The sequence below is a fragment of the Cibotium barometz genome, chromosome 58, assembly GCF_041138505.1.
Source record: "Cibotium barometz isolate CiBa-2024 chromosome 58, ASM4113850v1, whole genome shotgun sequence".
NCBI classification, from domain to species: domain Eukaryota; kingdom Viridiplantae; phylum Streptophyta; class Polypodiopsida; order Cyatheales; family Cibotiaceae; genus Cibotium; species Cibotium barometz.
The window spans coordinates 36,562,282-36,584,567 of NC_141103.1; the positions used below are offsets into that span (position 1 = coordinate 36,562,282).

General features: G+C 44.3%; 1 protein-coding gene across 3 annotated transcripts in view; it reads right to left on the reverse strand.

The window, feature by feature from the left end:
- The window catches only part of LOC147606229 (uncharacterized), a 105,951-nt gene that overhangs the window by 54,334 nt on the left and 29,331 nt on the right, over positions 1–22,286 (reverse strand). For 2 of the 3 annotated variants that reach the window (XM_086792367.1, XM_086792368.1), the window contains 2 exons: positions 14,765–14,917; positions 7,700–7,873 (listed from right to left, as the gene is read on the reverse strand). In XM_086792367.1, coding sequence (XP_086648493.1) covers positions 7,700–7,873; positions 14,765–14,917 — 327 coding nt within the window. The remainder of the gene's footprint in view (positions 1–7,699; positions 7,874–14,764; positions 14,918–22,286) is intronic. The other variant, XM_086792369.1, reaches the window with a different exon arrangement.

Consider the following 22,286-nt stretch of genomic DNA (forward strand, 5'->3'; position numbering starts at 1 on the left):
GTGGATTTTACCAGAGGCACGGAAAACAACTTTGGACGCCCAAGTATCCAAGAGGAAGTTCAAACAATTGTTTCTCCTAGAAGTAAGCATACAATGAAAACCTTACCATCATATCTGGGAGAATATGAGAACTGTTCTCAAACCTTGAGGATACCCTCCATGCATAAAAAGTTGACAAAGGAGAAGGATATGAGTGTGGTGCAAGCTATTTTGTCAGCACCAGTAGCTTGTACCTTACATTTGCTTGAGTTGATAAAGCTTAAACCTGAGTTGTGGAATGATATTGCCACATGTTTGTCAGAGCAGGTATTGCTACAAAAGGGTCACCACCCCCATGAGTGTACTATACACCTTGAGACAAAGCATATTATGCCAGTTCCTATCAACAAAGTAGGAAAATTTTGTGAGGACGATCAGGGAAATGCTACCCTCCCATTAGAAGTGCGAAAAGTAGCATCAACTGCAATACTCGATAGTGGTGCAAGAGTGGGCATTGTGACAAGGTCCATTTGGGAAAAATGGAGCAAACCAGCTATTAGGAGTACCAGGATACGCTTGCAGCTAGCAGATGGAAGCTTAGAACATCCCCTTGGGCTGCTTGAGAACATATTGGTCACCACATGTGGGATTGAATATGAGCACACCTTTGCCGTAGTGGATTTTGGAAAACATCCAAACTATGAAGTGATATTAGGTAGACCATTTATGCGACAATTTCAAATGATTCAAGATTGGGGATACAATTATTTGTACCTCCGACATGATTCTGTCATCACAAGAGTCAACCTAAGGAATCACTCATATCGTGATGTAACAAGGTCTCCAATAGATGAGTTTGATTCTGCTTCATCTGAGGGCTCAAGAGTTACATTGTCAGATGGGCGAGAAGATCTATGGATGTGTGGAGCCTCATGTAGGGATTTCAACACTGAGAGACTTAAGGGTAATCGAAGTGTATCAGACGAGGCATACATTCCAGAACCCTTCCCTGAGCATTTAATGGATCCACTAGAATGGAGTCATGTCCTTGCAACATTATCGACATGTGCTTTACCTAAGCCAATTCAATTTTGTGACTCAGATGGATATGATATTATTCCTATACGAATGGTACAACCACGTGCTCTTCTAGATGATTTGTACTATAGGGATATATCCACAAAACAGCTATGCATGTAGAGGAAGTCTCAGTTGAGGATTTAACAATCGAATCTGCTAATGATGCTGATAAGAAAGAGACATTAGCTCCAACACAAATGATGTGGATAATTGATGAGTACTCAAGTGAGGGCCATGGCTGGCATGTTCCAACTACTCTAGTTACTGCTCAAAGAAGGCCAGGCAAGAAGGATATATATCAATTTGGCTACCCAAAGATACGTACAAACTTGTACCATCTAGTCCAGTTGCTAAGCCTCCTAAAAAGCACATCTTTTCCAAGCCTAAACCTCGGATTGTTACTCGTTGGGTCCCAAAACATGTTCTTAAACCACAAGGCTATTATGAGGGGGCAACAGGAATTTGGCTTCCAAAATGCCATGCTGTGCTAAGGGAAAAGAGTGTATCCGAAAGATTCCAAAAGCCACCCTTGGTTTTCCATATCAGTGGGTGCAAAAGAAATCGACACAACCTCTTCAAGATAAGATAGGTGGTTGTAATAGCACCTACAAATCTACTTGTGTTGATCTTCCTAAAACATGTATTGAAACACTGGTTGTCCCGATTTCTCCTTGTTACACAATTCAACCATCAACTTGTGTACCTAAGACAAGTCCAAAGGAGTCTCATTTGAGCATAGATTCTGGTACTTCAATGCCTAAATCCTCTTATCTTGCTCAAATTCCAAAACAATTGATAAAATTCCACCCAAGAAGGACATACCTAAAACCAAAGATAAGGCATTAACACTACAAATGAAGCTCTTTGGTAGATCAATGTTTGAATAGTGTGGTTCCTTATGCCTTTAGAGAATTATGTTCTTTTTGAGATAATCTCCACCACCAGCGCAAGGGTAAGCACATCGACTCCACAATAAGATCGACAAGCCAAGACACTTTTCTCCCATTGGGTTTTTTCCCCTCGGCTATATTCGGTGATTGGCACCACTAACAAATTTTATTCTTTTGTTTTCTTTCCTTGTTTGTTAATAAAAATTTGTGCAGAGATCTCAGCTTAAAAAGAGCATCAAGCACGCCCCAATAGTCCACCTATCGTGCACACAAATTAGGAAGGAGGGAGACATGCTACGCCTACAAAGATCAAGGAGGAGCAATCTGCACAAAATCAGCAATGCATCAATGCAAACGAACAACATCAACAGGGCACTACAACAGGTGTATGCAAATCTTAATCTTTATTTCTTTAAGTGCTTTTATCTTTTGAATATATGGTTTGCATGTTCACACAATGTTGACTGGTTTAAGTTTTTGATTAGTTGTTAAAATATAGTGAGTGAATTCTAGACTCTTAGAAGACTTAGTAAAAGATATTTCTATCTAAAGACAGTGTAGGATATATACCAATGGATTATGTCAAGTACTTATGCTTTCAAGGTATATTAGTTATCCCTAGTGGTAGCTACCTCTTAGATATGAGCTAGGTGCTAGGAGTAATAAAAATTTATGAAAATATACCCTAAAAATATACCCACTTAGGAATAACTTAAGTACTTGTAGGACATTGAGACTGCGGTCATAACTGGCGGTGTACAAAGCACACTTGCCTTTGCATAGCATTATCTACCACTTAAGTCTCACTTTGACTAGTCTTTACTCACCTATTTTAGTACTCATTAAAACTTTAATCAGCCCTGCACTTGTATGCTCACGTGTGAAATTATCATTGCTGGTTTTTCTTTTCTTTTCTTTTTTTTCAATAAAGGACTTTACTTGTATCCTTTGTTTTTTGTTGCAGCTCTTGCTACTACCGCGCTCGAGGACGTGCCCAAAATAGGAAGGGGGGAGTGTTGCATGACAAATGAAGATCAATACAAGGATGCAACAAAAAAGACACTTAGGGCTCTTGAAAAGAGTTCCAAGTTGTAGATGAATGTGGGAGAGGGCTTGACAATAATCCCACATGGGAACTTTTGGGAGTCCTAGAATTTTTGTATAAAAAGTGGCCCATTTGAGAGCTAGAGGACTTTTGGTCATTTGGTTGAGAGGCTCATAGAGAGAGCTTGCTCCATAGCTCCTTCTCAAGTGCTCTCCTAAGGCTCTCCATCTCCATTCATGCTTCAATCTTGTACTCTCTATTCTCTACATTTTCAATGATTTGAGATTATGGTCTACACACTTGCTAATCTAGATTTCTTAATGATGTTTTGATTTGTGAATGGTAGAGTGCATGTGATGAAGCTTGTGCATGAAATGATGTGTAGTTGAGGCTTGTGTGATAGCTCTTTGCATGTTAGGTTCTTTGCATAAGTTGCATTTTTGTGCTTAAGTGTAGCCTAATCTTGATGCTTTGAATATGTTAGATTGAGAAGGAATGATTGATTGCTTGATTGTTGAAGAAGGATTGAGTAGGACTAGAAGTCATTAGTGTGTGGTTAACTCATCTTCTCCCATTCGGGATAGCCTCTATGCGCTAACCGGGTTGCATTCACGGATTGACAAGTGTGTGGGTTGGAGTGTAGCCTCCGCTATGCTATGATGTCCCAAACAGATGTCCTGCAAGTGCAAGAACGGTGCGAATGGTAGTCATCCGGGCCGTTGGAGCGAAAGTCTCATCGAAGTCCCAGGGCGCTAAGCATAACCCTTGGCAACCAACCTCGCCTTGTGCTTGTCCAAGCTGCCATCAGCTCGGAACTTTGATTTGAAAATCCAACGGACACCAATCACCTTACGCTGCAGAGACCAAGGCACCAAAATCCAAGTGTCATTCTGTTCGATAGCATCCAACTCTGTCTACATAGCATGACGCCAAGACTCATGTGAAAGAGCCTCGTCTACAGAAGTGGGATCAGAAGGACCATTAATGATTGTAGACATAAGAGCATAATTAACAAACATGTTGCCCTCATGAATTTGTTTCCCTGTAACTGTGGAACCAGGCGGAGGAGCAGAAGGAAGCTCGCGTAACCCAGAGTCACGAACTGTCTGATAATACCAACCAGGTACAGATCTGCTCGAACTCGCCGGAGGAGGAGCAGGGTCATCATCATCTGACTGAGAATCCTCAGCTGGAGGTGTAACAGTAACAGCGGGAGCAGGAGGAGGAGAAGGAGGTGCAAGAAGAAGAAGCTCACCACCCCCCTCTGAAGATGTAGGAGTCTCGTCGAACACCACATCACGGCTCACAACAACTTTACCGGCTTGAGGATCATAAAGACGATATGCCTTGGACACAGTGCTGTATCCGAGAAAAGTCATGCGCTGAGACTTCGAGTCCAACTTGGAGCGGTGCTCCTTAGGTACATGAACATACGCGGTACATCCAAATATCCGGAAATGAACAACGGAGGGCTTCTCACCATGGAAAGCCTCATATGGAGTTTTGTCGGGAAGAGCAACAGTAGGAGACCTATTCTGAATGTAGATAGCAGTGGAAGCCGCCTCAGCCCAGAAACGTCAAGGTAATGAAGAATGCTCAAGCATAGCACGGGCCATCTCCATAATGGTCCTATTCTTCCTCTCGGCAACTCCATTCTGAGATGGAGTATATGCTGTAGTAAGCTGTCTCCGAATGCCATGTGTCTTGCAATATTGCTGAAACTCCTGGGATGTAAACTCACCCCCTCCATCGGTCCTGAGAGCCTTGACCGAGTGACCGGTCTCTTTTGCCACCTCGGCTTTCCAATCACAGAAGTGATGAAAAGTCTCATCCTTGGTCTTTAGAAAGAAAACCCAAGTATATCTGGTAAAATCATCCACCATCACGAGAATGTACAACGCCTTACTCAAAGACGCGGTACTCATAAGACCACATAAGTCTGCATGAATGAGAGCAAGTGATGTCGAAGATCTGTGTGTCGCCTCCTTCGGAAAGGCGGCTCGATGCTGCTTCCCCTGTAAACAAGAGGAACAAGGAGAAGACGGAGCCTTGATGGTTGGTAATCCATCAACCAACCCATCCTTCGAAGCTCGCTGCAGAAGTTGATAGCTCAAATGGCCAAACCGAGCATGCCAAAGAGCAGAAGAAGCACCAGAAGAAAGCAGAGCGGTCAGTTTGTAGAGGCCACTATCTTGGACTCCCTGAGCCAAGATGCTACCAATTGCTTTATCACAAATGGTAATCTCATAACGAGAAAAGATCACCTCCGCACCCTGAGCTGTAAGAGCACTCACTGACAAAAGGTTAAAAGCCAAATCTGGAATATACAGAACGTCAAAGAAGTACCTCTTGTCCTCATCAGAACGGAAGATGGGGATAGTGCCATGACCATGCACTGGCACAGTAGAAGAATCACCCAGAGTGATCTCGCCTGATCTGGCAGTAAAGTCCTCGAACCAATCTCGATGGGGTGTCATATGAGCAGTAGCACCGCTATCAACAATCCAAGACCGTGACTGAGAAGTCACAAGAGCAAGTATACGCCGAGTACCTGCTAAGAGAAGAATTCCATCATCCTTCTTGGGTTGAGACACCGCCGTTGAGGAAGAGTTCTTTGCTGCTTCATCACGCTTCTTCTTGTGACATTGGGGTGACTTGTGACCCTTCTTGCCACAATAATGACATTCAATGTCCTTATTCTTTGAAGATTTGTTGTCTTTATCCTTATCGGAATCCTTGGAGTTCTTGTCAGAACCCCCTTTACCTTTCTTTTGTTGAGACTTCCCTTTATCTCGTGCTGCCAAAGCTCCATCAGCGCCACCGGAGGTGCCAATCCGCTCCTCAAAGCGAGACTCTATCTGCATAATGGAGGGGAGAACTTCCTCCCAAGTAACTGGAACAGGACGAGGAGAAGAAACCAGAGACTGAAAGTATGCATCAAACCTCTCTGGAAGTTTGGAGAGCAGCCGAATAGCCATATCCTCTGTGGAGATGTCCTTGCCACAAACAACAAGCTCGTCCCGGAGATCTTTCATCTTCGAGATGAAAGTAGATAAAGATGGAAACGCACAAACTGATAAGTTCATAAGTTGCTTTTTCAATGCCAAAATCCGACCCGGAGACTTAATCTCATAGAGATCTGCAAAAGCCTTCCAAACTTCATGTGCCGCATCTGCTGTACGCACATGAGAGAGAACAGCATCCTGACAGTTCAACATCAGGAAGGAGAAAACACGTCGATCATTCGACTGCCAAATATCAATCTGTGCGCCTGAGTCACACCACCGGAAGCAAGGGTGGGAGGGGTGGCATTGGCTGGTGTAACAAGCCAATCCCAGAGATCCACGCCACTCAAGGTCGATTTCACCTTCACTTCCATAGGGTGTAGTTGGAACCATCCAACTTGGCAGACTCAGCAAACATATGAAGAGAAGTGGGAGCAGCCATCACAAGAGCTTAGGCTCAATCTCAAGAAATGCACAATCTCTGAAGAAAAAGTGTCCTCCACAGGTACCAAGAGTGCCACCAAAGCCTGCAACACCACAAGCCCCCTCTGCAAAGGGAAAGGACCACTGGAGAGGAAAACGCAGCAGTGAACAAGTGCTGTCCTGTAGAAAACAGGCCGCCTGCAGTCCAATCTCCAAGTGGGCAATGAAACGCTGATCTCCAAGAGCCAGACGGCTGAATCGGTGAAGCCAATCTGAAAAAAAAACGACCAGCAGGGTGCTGTCCAGAAAACGCAGCAGCAAAAGCTATGGATCTGGAAGAAAACGCAGAGGAGAAGGTGCTGAAAACAGGGCTGAATCTGGGGCAGCAGAAAGGTTGCTAAACCTGGAGCGATGATACCATGAAAGAGTGCACAGAGCGGAAGCAGAGTGGCACAAGAATGTGCTGAACAGAGAGTGCAAGAGAGAGAGAGATATGGAGCAAACTATGCTGAATATACTGAACCAAAACAGTCCCAAGCAAGAGACAGTGATAGTCTCATAAGTGAGGGAGCAAATAAGTACAAGAATCAATGAAAAATGAGAGGCCAGCACCCACTATTTATAGTGGGGAAGTGCTGGCCGACTGGAGCTCATAAACAGGCCGACTGGAGCTGTTGGACATGGCTCACTGGAAAAATGCCAGAATGGCTAGGAAAAATCCCAGAAAAATACTAAAAAAGGGGTGGCCAGCCCACAAGCAAGGGCCATACAAAAGGGGACCAAATGGGCACCATAAAGAGCAGAAACTGGGGATGAAAGTGCTAACACACGAATCTTTTATAGAATATTGATATTTTGCATCTTGATTTTGTCTTCAGAATGGCATGCATCCACATGGGAACTCTGGATGTGGCATGATGATGAACAGAAGAAGATCGGGGGAGCTTAAAGACAAAAGCCTAAATTTTAAAACTTGGGCATTTTTTGAAATCAGCCCCAAGTGTGCACAGATTGACAAAACCATTCCATGGAGAGGCCCACAAGCACGACGACACACATTTCAGGGAAGAAATCAGTGGCGTGCAAGGCGCAAAAACCATGCAGAAGGCCAAAAAAACACAAACCCCCCCCCCCGCCCCCCCCAAAAAAAAGATCGCACGGCACACTTTACAATAATTTAATCACTTTTTTATCCTTTGGGAGCTTTCCATCTGAATCATTTTTACCCAATACTTATTTTTTTAACAATGAGACTATCTACAAGTTCTTTTAATTACCTCGCTTTCAAGCCTCCAATCTTGTGGATGTCGCCAACAAATGATGGAGCCAGGCTTGAAGGTGAAAAATACAGCATGCTCTGGAAAAGCAAGGCATTTTTTGTGAGCTGCAACAGTGCATCGTTCACACCTGAGAACCTTTGATTTGTTATAGACTTTGCAAACCATACAAACCTGCATCATATGTAATATGTAAAATGTCAATCTTTGCTTTGTGATATATGTGAGTGCATGCATGCATTCTGTGATCAACGTAAACTTATACTAAATTTGAGCTGCCATTTGGCCAAGCAAAGGGATACATCATTTCATCTTGTATGTAAGAAAATACAGAGCTAGAAGAAATTCACACCTCTAAACTGTGCAGGATAACTTGGCAGAAAGAAAGAAAGAGAGTTATATTAAACGTCTTCAAAAGACCCAGTTGGTCTTTGAGACCAAAAGTGATACATTAGTGTCCTCATCATGGTACAAAAGAAAACAAAGACTAGAGCTAGAGCTATGAGCTGGGAATGTCAAAACGGTGCCATATGATACAAAGTGGGGCCATCATCATCATACAACCTATCGAGCTAACCCCCCAATAGCCGGAGGGGGCCATCAAGGATATCGAGCATGGGGTTAGCTTGTAGAAGGCTTTGCAGATCTGCCAGGTGTGGGAAGGTGGCTTTGTGCCTCTCCAAGATTTCCTCAAGCTGGGGGTGATGTCTATGTTGCTGGTGAGGTCCAAGGAGTCTAGGTTGGCAGGCTCGCTGTAGTGTCGTGGCCCGGTCTAGAGTCACACTAGAGTTGAGTCTGGCAGGGTGTCGAGCACTCAAGAATGAGTGGCTCGATGAGGCTGTGGGTATGTCATCCATGGCTAATGTGGCGTCCTCTCATGGTCAGAAGAATTGAGTGATGGTCGCCTGGGGCCGGGGTGGATGTCTCCCGTGGGGTCTCAACTCCCTAATCAGTGAGTTTTTGTGGCGGTGAAGCTCTAGTAGGAAGAGACCCAGGCACCGCTGATATGGGTAATCCATGATCCTAGATTAGGGTACAAACCTCCCTCAAAAGAGACAGTGGAACCTCCTTTGAATCTCATAATATACGGTGCACCTGCATATGAAGTGCTCCTTTGACTTGACCTCCCGCTGGCACACAGTGCATATCTTCTCCTCGCGAGGTATCTGCATGGCTCTCCCTGTCTCTATCCTGAGAGAGAGAGAGAGAGAGAGAGAGAGAGAGAGAGAGAGAGAGAGAGAGAGAGAGAGAGAGAGAGAAATGAAATGAAATGAAATGAAATGTTATATTAACGTCTTCAAAAGGCCATAATGACCTGTGAGACCAAAAGTTACATCATGGTGGATCTGATACAATGTCTGGATAAAAAAACCCAGAAAATGAAAAATAAAGATGATACTACTGGCACCTAGAAAATGAAACTGGAACTGGAAGGTACACTATGGAGGTACCTCCATCTCATAATATGTGCCGCATCCTGAGAGAGAGAGAGAGTTGTATTAACGTCTAGAAAAGGCCAAAATGACCTATGAGACCAAAAGGTTACATCATGTCCGTGAACATCATCATGGATACTAAAAATACAAATCAAAGAAAGTAACAGATTGTGCAACATCTTTAACAGACAAATTCAATAGCAGCATCCTTTTCAAAAGAGTACCGTTAAATATATATGACATGAAAGTCAGGGCTCAGCCAATAAAGAGGAAAGAGGCCTGGAAATATAGCAACTGCTGGCAGAAATAGGACAACATTTACACTAGCTAAAACATTGTTTATACTAGCTAAGACTTAAGTTCAAGGGCAACATGGAGAGCATTATTTTTTCCCATAAAAGGAGTCTGCCATTGAGTATAATAGAGCAAACAAAAGTCAGGAGTCAACTGAAAACTAACAAAGACTACTTGAAATAACCACCTTTCTAGAAAAGCAAGCCAAGATTGTCATACTGCCAAGTGATCCCAGAAGCTAAAAAGAGAGGAAATAAAATAAGTATGTTAATATCTACAAAAGACTGGGATCTATGGGATCAAAAGTAAGATAATGAATCAAAGAGGTAGTTGTATCATGAAAAAACTAGTTACCTAGATAAAATAGCCATATGAAAGAAAGACAAAGTTACAAGGTAGCCCTGTAGTGGCTGAAGCACGGCATGCGTGCATGCATGCATAGGCTTGCAGAAATATTTGATGAGGGCTTTCCCATCACGGAAGCTTGCCGGTTTTCTGTGCTTGTGAGCTGCCCCAACCTTGGTTTATTATGCATGCTTATACTACTTCAGTTGTGGTCGAGTCAGCTCACTTGTTATCCATATTTTTGTGTCTTTAATTGCTTGAGAATTCCAATCTTGTTGGCATTGATGATGTGGGTGAGAAAGAAAGAAAATTCTATTAGCGTCCACAAAAGACCAAAGGTTCTATGAGACCAAGAGTGTTACAATATGTCTATGAAGTGACAATCATGGAAAAAACATAATAGAAAACCCAAGTAGAGTTGGAAGAAAAAAACAGCCCTGTAGGTGCCAGTGGTACAATGCTACAATAATATAATGTAAGGGGATCAAAGTGGGTCCTCGACAGCTATGACTGTATAGAGGCTCTCCACATCCACTGCCTGTGGAGAGGTACTCCTATATCTCTGGAGGACCTCTCGGATCTGAAGCTGTCGGGTGGAGCATCTCCTCGAACCAGTGGGGCATCTAGCTCGCTGCACTGGGATCCCTGTCTAGGGACATGCCCCGGAGGCGGGGTGGCACCTGTGGCACATGCATTGTCAGTATGCGCTGCCTGGTCTGTCGAGTAGGGGAATCCTGGTCAGGGCTTTCTTGTGGTCGCCGGCAAGGGCCTCCATCCTGGAACGGATGAAAGAAACTCGTGATGGTGGGATGTGAGGTATCTGGGGTCTGCTTCGGTTCCTCTACATAGCTGATCTCTGTGGCAGTGCAGCTCCATCAAGTAGAATCCCAAGCATCACTGGTCTGGAAAATCCATGACCCGAGACAGTGGACTGTGGGCCATGTAGACGGAGGTTACCTCCCTCTATCTCATAGGACACTAGGCATTTGAAAATATACTACTCCTCCAGGTATTAGCATTCATATTGGGTAGGGTTTCAATTGCAAAGCAAGAATCTGGATGGCTAAAGTGATAATTTTAGTAAGTCAGAAATTATAAACGGGAGTCGAGGTGGTATAGAATGTTGTGTGGAAAGATAAGAGGAGTAATTGGCTCGGAGCATGGATTTCAGAATCTGGAATTTATGGACTTGCGTGACCAGAGCCAGAGACCAAATGAGTTAGTCAACTACACTCTGTCAACCTCTATGAGGCTGGCATGTAGAGCCATCCCATTGACTGCAGCCAAATAGGCATTCCAACAAACCTTGAGCAAGTTTTACCTTTAGTGATTGAAGCATCCCTTTCTACTGTTGTACGGCTGATATCAAGATCACATGGCATCATCATCTCTTGAAGTGCAAATACATCTTTCTAAAGATCCAAAATCTCAGCTTGTTTCTCTGCTATTCTTGCTTAGAAGCCTCCAAATAACAAGTTCTCTGCTATTCTTGCATTAAAGAATCCCAAACAACAAAATCTCCTCCTGGGCAAGAATTGCTGTCTTTGTAAAGTACATGGTGTGCTCTCACTTGCTAAGTTCCTCACTAAAACATCTGCAGTCCTGAATCAATGAGCCACAACTACTTGCCAGGTAATAAAGTGTGGTCCTCTTCTTAAGACATGAGAAGCATAATCTTTCACCATACTCTTAGGGCCTCTATGCACCCTCGAACACAATGTTGAATACTGTATGATGATGCATGCATTTGAGAAAACTGGGAGCTGCACACATCACTGATCTCCATAGGTTGGAAGGCAGAGTCCACCATGGGCTATCAGCCAAACGGAAAGTGAAACCTTGCAGCTTCTTCAAGAACTTCATAATCTCCTCCAAAAAAAAATCCTGCATGGTTCTATTAACATGGTGATCCTCCTAATGGAGTACTCTTGTAGGGATCCAAGCGGGAGCACCAAATTGTATCTATTGACCACTTTCTACTGGTGGTCAGAGAAATGTGCAGAAAGGCCTCTAATTATAAATCCAGCCCCTAATCTTAGCATGCACGATAGGATCCAGCAAAGGGGAGAAAGCATCCTTGATCGCCTTTGTCTAGATCCATCTCAATTGGGATTCTCACTCCCCATGCTTGCCAAGCATGCATTGCATAAGATGATAAGAAAGCAGTTTCTTCCATGATTGATTCCCTGGAAGAAGGCAACGAACAATGAGTTTGGACAATCAGCTCTACTCTGCATATTAGGATCAATACTCCCCACATATCCTTGCTTGGGCAATTTTGATAGCCTCCCATGCAGCTCGTGCCCTAAAGTCATGAGAAAAAAAAAACATGCAACCTTATGGCGTCTCCAAAACTTCAGTCTCCTATCATGTGACACATGCCCTATAGCCCAATCAGAGATAGTTATGAGGCAATCTCATGAGCTGCCCTACATATGACTATAAAAAGCACAAGAAGAAGCTATGTATCAAGTTGATCAAGGACACCTAATCCATCGCCACCACTCCAGATGCCAAATTCAGTCTTTGAACCTCCAATAAAGAAATTTCCTCCAAATACTCTCCAAAATAGTTGCAAACCTCTCAGTAGCAATAATTTCTATAACTGCCTGGCAGTCTGAATACCTTGCAATAGTTCCCCTAGAAATCTAAGTGGTTTCTCCACACTCCCTCAGCTTCTGAGATCCAGCAGATTTGTTCAAATTTATAATAGCCTTGGTGGCTAAACAAAAAATATCATCAATGCAGCACTATATTCATTAAGATTCCTACAACCTTGGAGTGATATTCACCAGGCCCCAAGTACACCATGTTACCGGCAGCAAATGCATTCCACAACCTCCAAATACTCTTGCTCTACATAACCAGTCTGAGAATCATGTATCAATAAAGCACTGAATCTAAGACTTCTGAAACTTGGCCAAGAAAGAAGAAATAGCCTCAAAAGTAGCATGTACATAGCAATGGGAGCTCTAATGGCCTTCAACTACTTCACGGGACCTGTTTCTTTGGAAGATGGCAAGGACCTCTTTTCAAAAGCTTGTCATGAGACTAATAACTAAAATAAAGGACTTCAGCAAGGGGCACTCCTCTCTCTGGCAGAGTCCTATGGAGTGGGATCCATTAAGGAGGTGGACTCCAGCACCACATTCTACTGCAAGTCTAGAGGTCTCCCCACCTGACGATCATGAGGAGACAAGTGCAGGCTCAAGTGTAAGAGCACCTTTCAACAGTGAATCATAGGTTTTCTCTAGAGTCTAGTCTCCATGGACATCCACTACATCAATGAAGTTTGAAGGAGAAGCAAATCTGTTACCAAGAGATGATGTATCACTATCAAAGGGTGGAGTGTGAGGTTGCGCCATGGGGTTTTGAAACCAAGAGAAGTAAATCCATTACCAAGAGATAATGTACCACCACCAAAGGGTGGAGTGTGATCATTGACCATGATTTTGTATTATTTTGTTCGTACTTAAGAGAAGCCTGCCTTTCCCTATACCTAGGTGCAAAAGGGAGCCATGGAGGCTTGAACTATAAGGCCTTCAGCCGTTTTGAGTGTGTTTGGTTCCCTTGCACTATCTCTAGCAAGATGATATATCCGATCGCAAACCATGCACTGCCTTCGAAAGCCTATTACCTTCATCCTCTAGTGGTATAGCTTCTGGAACATGACATCATCCCTGAGCTGAGAAAAGTCTTGCGTACCTTGCCACCATCAAACATTGCTGCCTTCACAGCAGATCATCGAACATCGCTGCCTTCACAGCTGATCAAAGTGAGTCGAAAACATGCAAGATCTCCATCACCACTCCATGTGCTGCTGCAATGGTGGAAAGGACCAGAAAATAATACCTCAGTAGGCCTTGGAATCAAAGGGTAATCCATAAGCTCAGTTTGCCTTCTGTGGCAAGATTGAAATCTTGATGGTATGGGAAAAAGAATGTCATCTTCATCAAAGTGCTTGTGCGGTTGTGTACGAAGAATAAAAATCAACCTAGAAGAAACCTCTCCAAGGAAGCACACTTCTAATTGCAAGAAGCAATTGAGGACATTACATGGTAAACCCTCTCTTTTGAGTTCTGATACTCAGTAAATAATGGGACATAGGTAGAGAAACATTGTAGCAAAGTCAATGAGGTGATAGCAAAGGTGCTTCAGGAGGTCTTGGGTTCAATGCTTCCCTCAGCAGCATCACCTATAGCAGATAAAAAAGCACATACAGGTGGGAGCCTACAAGCGATGAAAAACGATAACTACGGGAGGATCTTGGGCCTAAGGCTAGTTGGGGAAAAAAAAAGTGGCAAAAATTGTATTTCTAAATGGCTAAAAATTTGAATCTTTGTTACATTTAGGGTAGATCCACACTTGAAAAGAGCTCTTAGGTGATAGATCAACAGAGTAAGAGTTCAGCTTTAAATTATAGATCACATCAGAAGGCAAAGCATAGAAGAAGAAACAAGCACTCCAAGAAGTGATGAAATCCGCAGCCCTCATATGCTAAGCTGAGATAAGCTGCCATTAATAATTGAAAACCATCACATCGAAATAGCTCATGAGCCTCAAATTGCTTCCCTTTTTGAGAAGTATTATCATGCTTATCTATGGCATCAAAATAGAAGCCTTTACTACAAACTGCATGCTCAAGCATTCAAAAGCATTGCATATAATATGCCATGACCACTTTACAAGACATCTCCCTTTTCTAATTGACTGACTTTGACGGTAAAAATAACATCTCCCTTTTCTAATTGACTTTGACTTTGTCCTTTAGTATGTTCTGTCATCTGAGCTTGATTGACCTAGACTATCACATAACCAAAAGATTTCCTTGCGAAAATAACATAACTCCATATTATTCTTATATAGAATGAGCATACACAGTAGATGAACATAGCCAGCAATGACACGCTCCAGACTTGGGGAAATTACACACACAAAAGAAGAGAGAGAGAGAGAGAGAGAGAGAGAGAGAGGGAGAGAGAGAGATTACATGCTGAGGGCATACAACGTCACCGTTTTTGCGGAAGAGAAAGTCTTCCAAACTTTGTGCGCAGGTATAATGATAGCTTCTTTTACAATCTTTGTAGCTACACAAGGTCACTTCATGTGGTGCAACAAATGTTTTACAATAAAAGCATTCCACCTGCCAGCAAACAAAACAGTGAAACTTCTTATAGCTGCTATAATGCATACCATAATTTGAAGAAAAACCACAAGAATAACCAAAGAAAAGCACAGTACTAAATTCTGAGCACAAGACATACAGAACTAATGAACCAGTGGGTCTGCATTACATTTTTTAGTGAAGGGAGGCAAGATTTCAAGAATTTGTTGATTAAGGAGGCAAGAGTTCTCCATATGTATGCAATTGTATGGTGTGTTCTACTCAAAGGTTGATTGCCTTTGGTGAAGTGGATGAGAAAAAAATGCATGGGATTTCAAGGTTGCCCCTCTTGTAGGAGCAAACATAATCCTAGGGATTCGTTGGTTTCACAAGTTCTATCTTGACATTGACTAGGAGCGACACTTTTTTGGATTCTCCGGAATGTGTGCAAGGCTCTTGTCATCATCAAGTGTGAGCCAAGGATACCTTATTTTCCTCTCATAAGCCACATGCAAGCTAAATGAGAAATGAGGAAACCATAGTTGTCACTGGTCAAGTATGAAACGAAGGTACGAAAAAACGGTACCGGTACGAGACTTTTTAATTTTGAAAAATAAGTTCAATTGAGGTACGATCCACTTTAAAAAAACACTTGAAAAAAAGATATTTTCACCCATTTAGAGATGCAAAGTCTAGAGAAGTTGTCACTTGTCATAAACTAGAAAAGAGTTAAAACACTAGTACAAAGACTCAAGAGTCATCAACAATGAACACTGAACATGCCATAAATAAGAGTCGTGGCACGCGACCTACAATAGGAAATACAAAAAAGTGTGTTGTGGTTTTTCTCTGAGGAGGGGGGAAGGAATGCCCTTGCTAGAGGTGCTCCCATCATCAAAGGCCAACCCAAAACTGCCCTCGTCATCGTACTCGGGCTCTCTGATGCCTGCAATAGAAGCATCCTCTTCTTCAACAACAGGTGTTAAAGTGCTCCTCAAAGTTGAGCCAAAGCCATGCCTCACATATGTAGCCACCGCGATCGAAGTAGGGCGCCGAACAGTACATCCGCGGCCTCCTACTCGTGTGCCACCTCTAGCTGCACGACATCTACGAGTACAAGAGACTCGATGATCAATCTCCTCTACCTCCCTGTAGAGATCGACATATATGGCCTCCTCATCTGGATCTTGCTCCTTGTGGACACTCTTTAAGAGTGTCCATTGTCAACTTGAACTCGTCAGCATTCACCACAAAGCAAAGTTCAAACATTTATAAATTATTAGTCACGACTCATCATTCATGACATGCTATAGCCTATGAATCATCATTAATGAGTCGATCTTTGAACTCTGGAGATCTCCATGTCATGCATCTTCTCCACCATACGCATGTTAGCACGGCAATATACAAACCGCTCTAACTGCATGGTGTTGAGACAGTTTCGTATCTTTGTGTGTATGAGTGAGTAGACACTCCAGTTTCTCTCACATGCCCCCGAAGAGCAATCCTATGAAAAAATAAGAGAGTTATAAATTAGAATGTAAGAACTAGTTAGTAGTTACTACTCTAGAGTATATACTAGAAACTTTAAAGTTAAAAGTCTTAAATATTCAATAGTCACCCGTGACAAGACTCTCAAAGCCACTTTTTATACATAAGCCATTTGATAACCAAATAACTTCCACCAAAAAAGTGGCCGGACCATTGACTCCTTACTCAAGCAAAGTGGGTTCGTGAAAGCGGCTCCCCCTCTGATCATTATACCCAATGAGCTCTTGGAAGAAGTCTCTTTCATCATGGATGGGAAGTATCCTTCGCAAGTAGGCAACCCACTCGGAAAGTAGCTCCTCATCGATGTATACTTTGTAAGCGGAATGCAACAAGGCCACAAGACCATGGATAAGTCTATGCATCGATCGCCACCTCCTCTCCACAAGCACCACAATCGAATCGCATCCTGGAGTGGGTGGAGGATCGGTGGGATCCCTAGAATGCAAAAAGGTCACTTCAAGATTAAGCCTTTAAGGAACGAAAAAGAGATGTGAAAACGAGATTTGAAAACATGGGACATGTGTTTACCTAATCCCCTCCATAGGAATGTTGGGGTCGTCCTCATCAAGCACGATTGTCGCACGAATCTCTGCTAGAGCCTCTCGCATGAAGTGGGTGAGTAGCCCCAATGTGGAGCCCTCCATTTGGGCCATGCACAAAACCCTATACAAGGGAGTCACCGCAATAAAAATGGCATGCACCTCGCGCCAAAAGGACTCCCTCATGCATAGCCGTTGAACGGCTCAGGCCTCTTCCACACTAGTCACCATCTTCTCTCTGAGCCATGCGATGAAATCCAGAGAGATCACGGTCATCTCGAGCTTCGGTTGCACGTCGTATAGCCGCTCCAAGAGAAGCCACATGTAGGCAAACCGCATGGTGTGCATCACAGATGCCATGGACATTCTCAAGGCTAGATCCAGAAGAGGCAAACAGATAAAGACCATGAACCAGTAGAAGATAGGTAGAACCAGAATGTAGGAGCTTCAGGTGTAGCATCTGAGGTGAGCATGGAGCAGGACAAGTGGGATCATGGAGGGAAGCAGACGGCTGAAGCACATGAATCCAAACAAGGGCTGTCGGTTGCAAGAAAGAGGATGTTGGTTGCCAGAATAGCTGTCGGCTGAAGTCAGCAGAGTGGACAGCAGCAGGCGCATCAAGAACATGGATAAGATCCAGTCGGACTGCATTAAAGGGACTTTAATGAACTTGTAACTGGCCGACCAGCAGTCGGCCAGTTCACCATTTATTCCAAGGGGCTATAAATAGCCCCCCTTGCTCAATGTCTTATTCATTCAATCCCACTAGGGGTTTGGATCCTTAGAGGTCCCATAGGGGACAGATTTTAGGGTTAACCACCTTTTTTACGAAGGCAGCCTATGGCTGCAAGATATGTACCTTTTTGTACCATAGTATATACTGAATTTCCAGCACTTCTCTCTCTCTCTCTCTCTCTCTCTCTCTCTCTCTCTCTCTCTCTCTCTCTCTCTCTCTCTCTCTCTCTCTCTCTCTACTCTCTCTCTACCTGCGTTTTTGCATTAGAAGGTTTCCAAGAGTGTTTAGGGCTGAAAGAAGACTCCCAGAGCTTCCGCGTGTTACATTGGTATCAGAGCATCAAGCTCAGCAAAGCTAAACACTGATTCAGTCCCAGATGATGGTGTACAGGTCCAAGGTACAGGAAAGTACACGGATTCGAAGCCCAAGGCGAGGAGCACAGAAGCAGGAAGAACTCCCAGGAGGTTTGTTGGTGGTGTTCCACAGTGCCAGATGGGGATGGCAGTTCCGTGAGCCAGATAGGTTCTCAGGTAACGGTCCCAAGGGAGGTTGATCCTCCAAGGGTGATGTGAGAGTGCCAGACTCAATTCCAGGAATGAAGACCAAGACGGTGTTCAGAGTCAGGGCAAGAATGGATTGTGGACTAGAGGAAGACCAGATGCATAGATCTTCATCAGAGACAGAGTGGTTTGGAGAACAGACCGGATTTTCAGAGAAAAAGGGTTGCCAGGAATGGATGATGACAGAGGGACTTCGGGACAAGATTGGGATGATGACAGTCATCCAAGAGCAGGTTGGATTCCCGTCATCAAGTTTAGCAGAGGGGGATGTCATGTGCATCACAGATGCCATGGACATTCTCAGGGCTAGATCCAAAAGAGGCAAACAGATAAAGACCATGAACCAGTAGAAGATAGGTAAAACCAAAATGTAGGAGCTTCAGGTGTAGCATCTGAGGTGAGCATGGAGCAGGACAAGTGGGATCATGGAGGGAAGCAGACGGCTGAAGCACATGAATCCAGACAAGGGCTGTCGATTGCAAGAAAGAGGATGTTGGTTGCCAGAATAGCTGTCGGCTGAAGTCAACAGAGTGGACAGCAGCAGGCGCATCAAGAACATGGATAAGATCCAGTCGGGCTGCATTAAAGGGACTTTAATGAACTTGTAACTGGCCGCAGTCGGCCAGTTCACCATTTATTCCAAGGGGCTATAAATAGCCCCCCTTGCTCAATATCTTATTCATTCAATCCCACTAGGGGTTTGGATCCTTAGAGGTCCCATAGGGGACAGATTTTAGGGTTAACCACCTTTTTTACGAAGGCAACCCATGGCTGCAAGATATGTACCTTTTTGTACCATAGTATATACTGAATTTCCAGCACTTCTCTCTCTCTCTCTCTCTCTCTCTCTCTCTCTCTCTCTCTCTCTCTCTCTCTCTCTCTACCTGCGTTTTTGCATCAGAAGGTTTCCAAGAGTGTTTAGGGCTGAAAGAAGACTCCCAGATCTTCCGCGTGTTACAGAAATTCACAATGGATAGGCCTTGTGCGACCACCCTCTTCACCCACTCTAGCTTCCCCACATCCTCCATGAGTAGGTCTAGACAATGGGAGACGCAAGGAGTCCATACAATGGATGGGAACTCAGTCTCTACCAAGCACCCCATTTTGCGGCAATTGAGCGCACGTGACACATGCGCTCTCAGCACATACTTCTTATGCGCCGTGGATACCAAAAAGGCGGCGCAAAAAGACATTAGGGGACTTTATCTATCATCACATCCGGCAAACCATCTTAGAGCTATGTACTATCTCACATGTCACATGGGCATTGCTATTTAAGTTTTAACTCTCAAGTCTTGACTCTCTAGTATCTATGTTTCAAGCTTCTAAGAATGTCATTGCATTTGTCATTGTGTTACATGTAGGTCGGGCATGAAAATGTCATTCAAGTCATCACGGACTTGGATGCCACGTAGACGTATCTAAGAAAGAAGGTGCAAGACCTAGAGTGAAAAACTCGTCCCATGTGAGCCCAGTCCAAGCAGGTCAACCAGGATTCCACTCTGTGCCCGAGGTCAAGTGTGCATTGTCATGCACATGAAGCAATCAGTCCGCACTGTGAGTCTCCCTCTAGAATGATGTCAGTTGCTCTAACTAGATGCCAGACATCTGTGTAGAGCATGTAGGTTTGCATGTAGAAATGGGGCCAGCCCATAGGGCTACCCCAAGGCTTAGGTGTGCATTCATAGAGTGGGCATGGGGGAGGTGTAGAACCACCCCCAAGGAGCCAAGAGGACCCCGGTTGTGCCCACCAGCCATGTTGTGGGCTGGAAGGGGCTGTCGGCCAGCCCTAGGGCCTTGGGACAGCCAGCTGACTAGGCAACAAAGTCTAGTTTGGCTGCCAGCCAGAGCCCACATTGGCTGCCCAACAGCCTTTGTCCATGTGCAGGGCTGCCCAGCAGCCCAGCATAAATGCACATGATGGAGAGGATAGGTAGGTGTGAAAACGATTGAGTTTTTTACCATTAAGTGCTATTTTTTCCTAGTCGTGGAGAATAAGCTGCTGGCTGCCTATGATTAGTTGGCCAACTAGAGGTGAAAGAAGGTATAAATACCCAGCCCTTCTTAGCGTTTCATTCATCTGAATCTTCACAAGGTGCTGAAGCTACTCAAGGGACCTAGACAAGCCAAGGGGAAGCTAACGCAAGGGTGAAAGCTGAAGGTCGCGCGGAAGCTCTGGGTAGTCTTCTTTCAGCCCTAAACACTCTTGAAGACCTTCTGATGCAAAAACGCACCATCTGATGCAAAAACGCAGGTAGAGAGAGAGTAGAGAGAGAGAGTGAAGTGCTGGAATTTCAGTATATTTCTATGATACAAAAAGGTATCTGATTCTTTGCAGCCATGGGCTGCCTTCATAAAAAGGTGATAAACCCTAATATCTGCCCCCTTTGGGACCTCTAGTGACTCACACCCCTAGTGGGAGTGAATGAATCCAACATTGAGCAAAGGTGCCTTTATATAGGCCTTGGGACTTGTGGAAGACTGCTGGTCGGCCAGCTCTTGACTCATAAAATCATTAAAATGCATTAAATGCTCTATTAAATTCAGCCGACTGGTCCTTCTTGATGCGCTTGCTGCCTACACCTTGCTGACGTCAGCCAACAGCTACTCTGGCAACCTGCATCCTCCTTCTTGCAGCCGACAGCCCCTCTGATCCATGCTTGGCTCCAAGTTCTACTCCATGTCCATCTTCTACTGGTCCATACTCTTTATCTGGCTGCCTCTTCTGGATCTAGCCCTGAGAAAGTCCATGGCATTGCTGATGCACATGACATCCCCCTTTGCTAAACTTGATGACGGGAATCCAACCTGCTCTTGGATGACTGTCATCATCCCAATCCTGTCCCGAAGTCCCTCTGTCATCATCCATCCCTGGCAAACCTTTTTTTTCTCTGAAAATCCGGTCTGTTCTCCAAACCACTCTGTCTCTGATGAAGATCTATGCATCTGGTCTTCCTCTAGTCCACAATCCATTCCTGCCCTGGCTCTGAACACGGTCTTGGTCTGGAACTGAGTCTGGCACTCTCACATCACCCTTGGAGGATCAACCTCCCTTGGGACTGTTCCCTTAGAACCTATCTGGCTCACGGAACTGCCATCCCTATCTGGCACTGTGGAACACCACCAACACACCTCCTGGGAGTTCTTCCCGATCTGTGTTCTTGCCTTAGACTTCAAATCCGTGTACTTTCCTGTACCTTGGACCTGTACACCATCATCTGGGACTGATTCAGTGTTTAGCTTTGCTGAGCCTGATGCTCTGATACCAATGTAACGCGCGGAAGCTCTGGGTAGTCTTCTTTCAGCCCTAAACACTCTTGAAGACCTTCTGATGCAAAAACGCACCATCTGATGCAAAAACGCAGGTAGAGAGAGAGTAGAGAGAGAGAGTGAAGTGCTGGAATTTCAGTATATTTCTATGATACAAAAAGGTATCTGATTCTTTGCAGCCATGGGCTGCCTTCATAAAAAGGTGATAAACCCTAATATCTGCCCCCTTTGGGACCTCTAGTGACTCACACCCCTAGTGGGAGTGAATGAATCCAACATTGAGCAAAGGTGCCTTTATATAGGCCTTGGAGCTTGTGGAAGACTGGCCGACTGCTGGTCGGCCAGCTCTTGACTCATAAAATCATTAAAATGCATTAAATGCTCTATTAAATTCAGCCGACTGGTCCTTCTTGATGCGCTTGCTGCCTACACCTTGCTGACGTCAGCCAACAGCTACTCTGGCAACCTGCATCCTCCTTCTTGCAGCCGACAGCCCCTCTGATCCATGCTTGGCTCCAAGTTCTACTCCATGTCCATCTTCTACTGGTCCATACTCTTTATCTGGCTGCCTCTTCTGGATCTAGCCCTGAGAAAGTCCATGGCATTGCTGATGCACATGACAGTCAAGGGCAGAGGTTTACCTGGGTCAAGAAGGTCAAGTTTTTTCAGTCTTTTATTTTCTGATTTGCATCATTCTAATAGAAGACATACACCATTCGTGTGGGGGCCCTACAGAGGGTATTTGGGACCCA